General features: G+C 31.2%; 1 protein-coding gene across 1 annotated transcript in view; it reads left to right on the forward strand.

The window, feature by feature from the left end:
* The window catches only part of BCAS3 (BCAS3, microtubule associated cell migration factor), a 535,625-nt gene that overhangs the window by 135,979 nt on the left and 389,888 nt on the right, over window positions 1–9,758 (forward strand). The window contains exon 11 of the mRNA XM_023520385.1: window positions 5,385–5,593. Within this exon, the coding sequence (XP_023376153.1) occupies window positions 5,385–5,593 (209 nt within the window). The remainder of the gene's footprint in view (window positions 1–5,384; window positions 5,594–9,758) is intronic.

Raw genomic sequence — 9,758 nt, forward strand, 5'->3', positions numbered from 1 at the left:
CGAAATAACTTCTCTAAGTAGTATAATTATAAATATATTCTTTTGTCTTTGTTACTGTTACATTATGGATTGTACTCCTATTAGTGTGTTTACTTCTCTAAGTAGTATAATTATAAATATATTCTTTTGTCTTTGTTACTGTTACATTATGGATTATACTCCTATTAGTGTGTTTACTTGTGAAAATTTCATCATGATGTACACTTATAATTCTAGTACTTTGCTGTATAATGGGGTGTAAAAAAGTTTACTAAGAAAATCTAATCTCACCAAGGTATCTTCAGACCTAGAAACCTTCTCCAGAGAATTCTAACATTTAAGAATAAACAATGGCAAAGATTCTTACATAGAATAAAAGAGTCCAGTTATGTCTAATCTTGTTTTATGATGTGAGGTCACCTTGATACTGAAACTTGACAAGAGCATTATGAAGAAGGAAAACTATGGTCCTGTCTTACTCATTAACATCTAAACAAAAAACTAGCAGAAAAAAGAAAACAATATATAGTAAGGATAATGTGTCACAATCCAGTTGTGATAATTCCACAACATGAGGCTGGTTTATTACTCAAAATCAATGAGTGTAATTTGCCACATTAACAGAATAAAGGAAAGAAAGATCGTTATCTCAATATATGCACAAAAAGTGATAAAATTGAACATATGTGCATTGATAAAATCTTTTAGTGAATAGTGGTAGTTTCTGAGTCTCTAGAATTCCACTTCTCTCAAATTACCAAACTGTTCAAATCCAGTAAACATGGTCATTTTAAAATATGTTTCTCACAACTCCAATATCTGGCTCCCTTTTGGGTGTGTTATTGTTTGTTTCTGCCAGTCCTCATTTATGATGTCTTGACTCCTTGTTTGCCGGAATTCATTTCAAAAATCCTTAGAAACACTTTTGAATTTGAGATGATGCCAGAATTCTGCAGCACTATCAGTCTTACATTATTTTAGCTTAATTTCAGGGATTGAGATTACTTAAATTATTTAAATAAAGCTCTCCTAAATTAGTTAAGTAAAGCTCACCTAAATAGCTTTGAGAGCCTGATTACTACATATTCACTCTTATTTCTATTGTATATCCCTTTATGTTCCAACCCAAAGCATGGCAGGATAGTCACCAGGTTGACCCCCTTGAATATGACCACTTAGTTCCACGAATCCATCAGAAGCTTCACTCGGTCTCTTGGCAATGATCATCAGATGCATCTAGGCCTAAATACCCTGCTCACATGTCTGGGTTTCCTTGTTCTCTTGGATTTGCACTTATTAACCTTTCACTAGCTTGTTACATATTCAATACCTTCACGTGGAGTTTTAAAACAAATTCTCCACAGTTTTCCTTTTTGTTTACATTGGTAGGATTGATGTGGTTTACCTCGACTGTCATTGAACATAAAAAGCAAAATTTCATGTTATTTCTTACCATTTTTATCATTTCTAGTTAACATAATATTTTTGAGATACAACATGGGAAATATTTAAAAAGCCATGTAGTATGTACTCCTCAAGAAAATACTAATCTTAAAATAAGTTCACATTAATTTCAGTGTTAAATCACTTTCTTGGAAAGAGTAATTATTAACATTTTTCTCTGATGACAGCTTCTTATGTGGCTTCATAGAGGTTACTTAACCACTTTGTTATATAGAACGATTAATTAAAAAAATTTTTTTGTCTCACTGTACAGTTATAGGTATAAAAAAATTAATTGTCTGTGTACTTGAATCTCCTAGAGACAATAATCTTTTACAAATTTTGGATTTTCAAATAGCACTTAAAATGAATCTTTATGCTTTTTGATTTTTCCCTTTGAATTTCAAAATTTGTCTTTCTTTATAAAGAGTAAAATAGTGACGAATTTTCTGTGGTGGTGATGAAGGAAAAATTTAATATTGAAATTGTTCACATTGGATTATTTTGATACATTTATAAAATCTTGGTCCATATTTTCTGGTTACCCTGTAACTGTCCTATTTGATTTTTCCTTTTAATGTATTCTAACCCCAGTGTGGTAAATTGATTTAATAAGAATGCCTCTGTTTTCTCTTGTTATCTGATAACTTCTTAATGACAACTAACAGCTTTTGTGAGGGCAGCAGCATTAGCACTAATGGGTAGGGAGGACAACTGATATGGCGTGAGAAAGGTTAAAGATGCCTGGTGACCTTTTAGCAAATCTGTCTGTAGTAGGACAGAAAAAGTACCATGCTGATTTGAATTTTTGATCATTGTGAATTATTTCACACATTTATTATAAATTTATGTTCAGTTTTCTTACAGATACTATCTATTTAGTTTTGTGAATACTCTTAAGATTAGTCAGGTATACGAAGAACTTTTAAATTTATATAGCTCAGATTTTTAGGACACTTCATCAAAACTAATACCTCTTTTTGGCCAAAATAGATTTTTTATTCCTAAAATTTTTATTCTTAAATTTTGCTTAGCTGCCACCCTTTTCTGTATATACTTGAGGAAATCATTGAGGTATGCACATACCTTTTATACTAAAATGTAGTGAAAAGGCTAATTACACTCTGAGGTGATTTAGATGTTTAAACATGGTATGTGAAAGTTATAAAATAACATTATATATTGCTCTCAGCCACTAGTGCTCATCGATGTGATATGGAAACAAATTTCCCCTAGAAGCAAAAGTCTTTACTAATGGAGAAAACTTGTAGCACCCTCTCTCTCTCAGCTCCTGCATTAGACCTTATTTTGAAAGTTAGTGAGCTGTGATAGATAGTACCATTTTGTCATTTGCTATACAAAGTGCAGTTTTGGTGACTGTTAAATTTTGGGTTTAGATTTTTGTTCACTAATAAGATGATCCCACTTTTCTTTTTTTTATGAGCAATATCAATAACTCTTCATGTAATATGAGCCTTTGAAATGAAATATGCTATTCTGTCCCCCCACCTACCCACTTTTGGAGATTTTCCCTAGTTCTCTTATGTTAACTTTTCCCTTTATCTTGTGGTTTGCTTTGGTACATTACTTCCCACTTTCTGTGTGCTCCAGTTATTTTAGTTTATTCCTATTCATTGGTATAAGAGCATGAAATAATAGACTCAAGGGCAAATGGGGAGGATATACAAGCTAAGACTTTAAACCTGAAAGGCATTTCTTTGATAAAGAGGTAGCTCCGTAATTTAAGTGGGAGCATCTCCATTAGCATTAATGGAGTAAGTACATCAGCTGAGGCATCTCAGAGGTTAATAAGGCATCCTGGCCAGCCTTTGACATCAATACAGTGTGGCGCCTGATTTTGTTGGTCCTTCAGAAGCTTTCTTGACAACACTCTAACAGACTTTGTGCAAGTCATTTCTTGTGAATTATTGAAACAAATGTTTGGCTGCTAATTGAGGAATGCTGCTATGTTTTATAATCACTGCAGTTTGAGTTTTTAGCACTAAACAAAACAGGATTGATTTGTGGCTTTTTCCTGGTTTCAGTCAGCTGTAAGTTATATCTTTGCTTGAATTTAGCAAATGGCTTTGCTGGTCATTTATTTAAGTATTTATTAAGATACACTATTATGGTCTTCATTCCTCTCCCCCTCCCTTCCAGTATACATCTGTGTTCTGAATTCATGAAGTGTGTGGTCACGAGTAGTAACAAGAATAGATTACAAGGCAATATTGAATAGTGATTCAAATCAGCCTCTGTAGTTACAGTCCTAGTTCTGAATTCTAGTTTTGTCCATTGGCTAGTCGTTTGAGCTGTTGTTTTACTTAAATTCTGTAGCCTCAATTTTTCTCTTCTGTAAACCTGAGGTGTTTGAGGAAATCTATAGAGATCATTTATGTTGAGAGCCTTAACCAAGTGCAAATTCATAGTAAAGGTTGCATAAAACATAGTTATTGTAAAATGCATATATTGCTAGTATTAGTTATGTGGTGTTTTAATGGAAAATTTCTTTGGCAAATACGTTTCGTGTTTTTAAATTTCAATCTAATTATTTTTTAAAATCACATTTTCTCTTTTTTAAAAGAGTAGCTAAAGATTAATTGAAAGTATTTTAATGAAAACTTTTCCTCATGACATGAGAATTAGAAAAAATTATTTCTGAATGTGTGTTTATGGTATCATATATAACTTTTGATATGTCTGTGTAATCTAGACTACTTATTTTGGCTCTAATGACTAGATCTTTTCTCAGTGTGTATGAATCATATTATTTTATTTTTGCTTTAGCTTTCTTCCCTTTCAAACAAAATAAAACTAAACAAAACAATACTTTACCATAACATTATTGCTTGTTAATGCATATGAGGATAATGAGATAATGAGATTCCCATAAAAGAAAAAATACACACTTTGAAAATTTGTGTATAGTTTTATTTGCTTTGAATGAAATGGAACTAAAATGTAATTATATCACATCTTAAGTTGTCTTTAACAGAAGTTGTATATTAGGAGCATTACATTGAATTGCTTTCTGTTACCAGAGAGAAAAGAAGCTTCCTAGCTAATGTTATATATTTTGTTCATCTGATAATTAGTATGTTGGATGGAGACTATAGTTTTCACATGCCAAATCTCAATATACAATATTATATAACAGCACATTATAGATTATTTTCGGAAGCATAGTCATTTTTCACATAGGGATTCTATCAGCATCATAGTCTTTTTAAGGCTAAAAAATTGTGGACGTGGTTCCATAGCGTAGCGGTTAGCATGTCTGCTTTACATGCAGAAGGTCCTGGGTTCACACCCCAGTGGAGCCATGGTCCATGGTCTATAGCCATGCCACCCTAAACAAGCCCATTGTCTCATCTCGGAAGCTAAGCAAGGTCGGTCCTAGTTAGTACTTGGATGGGAGACCACCTAGGAAGACCAGGTGCTGTAGACATTTTTAAAAAATAGATTTAAAATTAGATTTCAAAAAAAAAATAGAGCATCACTTAGTTTTTATTTCTTACTATGTCACATATTTTGTTAGATGCATTAGGGAGAAGAGTAAAATTAGATTTCAAAAAAAAATAGAGCATCACTTAGTTTTTACTTTTTACTATGTCACATATTTTGTCACATGCATTAAGGTGAGGGGAAAAATAATTTTTCTAAAAATATAATTGTATCCAAATGTGAAACATAGCTCGTTAATTATTTATCTATGGCTTTATTCTCACCATACTGACTTTGGGACTCACCAAATGACTTTGATACCATTTGATCAAACGAATACTGATTTTCTAACTAGAATAAGATCATATGAAAAGTCAGACTGAATTTCTTTGACAGTTTACTGTTAAGTAGAAGCTTGTAAGAAGAATTTAATGGGTAGGAGAATGAACGAAATGCACGTTGCTATTTAGAATCCAAATATTGATGTAAAGTAATATATTTTACCTTTCATTGTATAGACATTGAAAACTGGCCTGACAATGGTTGGGAAAGTGGTGACTCAACTGACAGGCACACTACCTTCAGGTGTGACAGAAGACGATGTTGCCATCCATAGTAATTCAAGGCGAAGTCCTTTGGTTCCAGGCATCATCACAGTAATCGACACTGAAACAGTTGGAGAGGGCCAGGTAAGAACTTCTGATGCTCGTGATGTCTATTTTCTGCAGCAGATGGGCTGACTGAGAATAGCATTTGGAATCAAGATCAGCTAAAATGTACTTGGCTTTGGAGATTGTTAATTTGAAATTCTAGAAATCGAGGTTATTTCAGGTTAGAATTTATTTCCCCAAAAATGATGAGTAACATATTGAGATTTCTCATTTCAAATTTAAATGTATTTATTTCAAATTTTATTAATGCATCATACCCGATAGTAAAATTGAGGTTCTAAGGAATTCTCTTGTTATCCCTTCATTAGGATATGTTTCAAAAATAAATAATCATATATCTCTTTATACTGTTTTGTTCATAATACTGTTTCTTTTTTTTTTAAATGATTTGTTAGAACCTAAATGAGAAGATTTATTTGTCTTTAAGGTAGAGGCTTGCTTATGGAAATAATCAACAGGTCCTTACATATTTGGGGGAATTAAAAAAATTAACTATGATGATTACAAGTGACAATAATTGAATAATATCAAATTTTATTACAGATATTGCCTTGCGAATATGAAAAAATATACAAAATCTCAAAGTATATATTAAAATATATATATGATAATAACTAATTATAAAATCCTATATCTTCAAATAAAACAATTTTAAAATCTAGGTTCAGAAACATTCAGAAAGAATGATCATAAACATGGAAAAATACACGATGCTTGCACTTAAATCTTGTTGGTGTGAAGCCAATTGGATTTTGTTTTTTTTCCTATCATGCACTCATAAACATTATTTTCTTTCGTATTTTAGTCTTGAATTTTAAATACATTTCTGAAAGGAAGATAATAGTTTGCAATCATTGCTATAAAAATTGACTAGTAGAATTAGATAGAATTAGAGAAACAGAATACTTAATTCTGTTTTAAGAACATAGTGATTAGAAACTATGTGAGCCTTTAAAGTATTGCTATTTTTTTTTTTTTTGAGAAAATCTGCTTCCAGCATATGTGGTTCTACATCTCGGTGAAAGATTACATTTGGCTGCTACTCATGTAATAATCCCTATAGTAAGATCAAGTGACATTTCAAAAAAATGTGGAGTCTGTTACAATTAAAAGACAAATATTTTTGAAATTTGAAAATTTGGTTATTGAATTTGGCTATTGTATTTTGTTTGAAATCTGAATAATAATAATTCTCCAGCTCTCCTATCTTAACTTTGTGGTTAACCAAATATATTACAGGCTTGTATTCTTGTTTAAAACTTTTTTAATGAAGTGCTAGTAAACTTTTCAGTCAACTGTAATGACTTTTTTAAAAAAGTTTTGTTAATTCGTTCAAGTTGACAGACAAATACAGATGTTCTCTTTTTAAATTAGAATTAAATATATAAATCCTTTAGTGCTTTATGAGTGTTAAAGTAAAAAATACTTTCTTTTGTCCTTTGATTCTTAATTAATTCACCTCCAAGGCCACCTACACTTACTGTGTAGTAGCAGCCCTCCTCAACATTGTCTAGTTTGGTAAGTATAAGTAAGTCTGTTAAACATCTAGCATTTGTTGACAGACAGGTTTGTGGTCATCTAAAAATGGGAGATGTTCTCTCTTATTATCTTTGTTGAATAGAGATATAACTCATTATTTTATTTAAGTATAGGAACATGTAAAAAAGAAAAATTTAAATGAATTATATAAAAAGCATAGCAGTAGGCCTTACGTTTCCAACTGTGCCTCCTACTCCCTCTTGTTCTTTAGTGACTTGTTATAATTTTAAATGGAATTCTCAGATTTGAAATATGGAAATGGACCATAGATTGTGGAATTGCAAAAATTAATTTTTCTGTGATCGATGTATTGTTACACTTGAAACAATAAAGTTTTTTTTTAGGAAATAAGAATCATAAAAATGTTCGCTTTTAAAAGTTAAAAAAAGTTGAAAAGTGTTGTTCAACCTGAAATTTTATCTCTTCTATTAGTATTATAACATATTCTAAAATTTTAACTTAATTTAAAAATTCTATGATAAGACAGAAAATAAATTGATATTCAATAAATGGTAAGTTGCTATGTACATTTGGAAAGAATTATAAATATTTTTTAAAGCAACAAGATTTTTTCAGTGTAATAATGTCCTCCTTTCTCTTATTAACATGAATCTGTTTTTTGTCAAGAAGACATTTTAGTCTCTGATAAATAGTTCAGTTGGAGTACAGGGCTATTTTTAGGTTATGCTGGATTGTATTAAAAAGACCGGAGTGGTTAATGTGATAGATTTATCACTTTTAGCCCTTTCCCACTGATGTTTGACCTTAGCTGTAATGTTTTTTCCTTTTCCATACACATCTCAGGAGCTAAAGCTGACATTAGGTTTTGCTGTTTAAATCCATTGAGCCTTTAATAAAGACATTTTCATGTTTACAGTGGCAGTATATAAAATTTGTTTCACTCCTTTCTGATGCTAACTTGATTAGTTTCATTTTATGGCAACGGAATCATTGTGTGGTAACTGCATTAAGGAAGAATGGATTTGATTGACTTCATGTACATTTTTGTCTGTTACTTTCATGTTTTATTTAAAAGCATTTCATGGCTAGGATAAGTTAAGCAGTATAATTTGCCTTTACACATTTATGTAATTGAAGTTAGCAATGTGGCAACGTCTCTAATCAAAGAAAAACGCTTCAGAATGATGACGTAGACTTGAGCTATCTTGCCCTCAGTACAAGTGTTGTTCATAATAATTTAATAGTTCATGAGATATTTTGTCTCTTTTTTTTGTTCATATGATAAAGGCTATCCACCTTGTATCAATTAAAGTGCTTTGCTTTATTTGATATAGTCACATTATTACTATATATATTTAGGGATTCAGCCTGTTTAGATAAATGGTGAGTAAAATTACATGTCTTAGGACAATTGTATTGGCATATCTCTGATATTACCGATTTGATGTTTTAGGCAAAGTGATAGTGCAATGGAGAGAATCCTTCCATTAGTGTCTGATTGTTATATATTTGTGAAGCTCATGAGCTGAAGATTCAAGGAATCCTATGTAGTGGTATGAGGTTTTGCTGTACACCAAGATTAACATGTCTTTTGCTGGATGGTTTCTGTATTAGAACCATCAACTATAGTATTCAATACTAATTGTGTTGGAAAGAGAGGTAGAAGTTTATAACATATGAAAAGAAAGGGAATCTTGTAAGATTGAGTTAAAATAGAAAAATAGGCAAAAAAACACAAATATTTTACAGAAGAAAGTAAAATATTTACAAATGGTATAAAATCTATACCCATGGTTTCACTATATAGCTGTAGTGCAATATCAAAACCAGAAAATTGACAAGGCACATTACTATTACATGACTACACACCTTATTAAGCTCTCACCATTTGTTTTACCTGCATTCATTCATACGTGTACATGGGTATATATAGTTCTACCAAATTTTATCCTATGTATAGATTAAGATAATTACCAATTAAGATACACACAGCGCTTTGTATTCATGCCCATCCCTAAACATACCCACATCCCTTTCTCCTGACAACCCCTAATATGTTCTCCATCTCCATAATTTTGTGGTTTCTAGAATTTTATATTAGTGAAATCATATGGTATTTAATATCTTAAGATTGACATTTTACAGTGAATATAATATCCTCGAAGTTCATTTAGTTTGTTCGATGTGATTCACTCTTTCTTATCCCTTGGTTTTATCCCTGTGTGTGGATGTATTTGTTCAAACATTCACCCATTGAAGGACATTTGAGTCATTTCTAGCATTTTGCTATTCCGAATAAAGCTGCTATGAATCTTTGTGTAAAAGTTTTTATGTGATTCATGTAAAGTTTTATTTGTTTATATTAAATGTCCAAAAGTGTAATTGATGAGTTTTATAAGTGCACGTTTAGTTTTGTTAGAAACTGTTAAACTATCTTCCAGAGGCACTGTAATGTGCTACATTCCCTCAGTAATGTATGATAGGCTGCAGATTTCTCATCAGACTCCATGGAAGATGAAGGAAGTGGTACCACATTTTTAAAATAGTGAAATAAAAGAACTGTTAAACTGAAATTCTGTGTCTAATGAAAATATTCAGGAATGAAGAGGAAATAAAGACATTCTTATAAAAAGGAAAATTAAGAGAAATTTGTCACTACTCAGAAGAATGGCTAAAGGAAGTTTTCCAAAGAAATTATAAACAAAAAAAGGCTTGGAACTT

This window comes from Pteropus vampyrus, unplaced genomic scaffold (assembly GCF_000151845.1).
Source record: "Pteropus vampyrus isolate Shadow unplaced genomic scaffold, Pvam_2.0 Scaffold261, whole genome shotgun sequence".
In the NCBI taxonomy this organism is placed as follows: domain Eukaryota; kingdom Metazoa; phylum Chordata; class Mammalia; order Chiroptera; family Pteropodidae; genus Pteropus; species Pteropus vampyrus.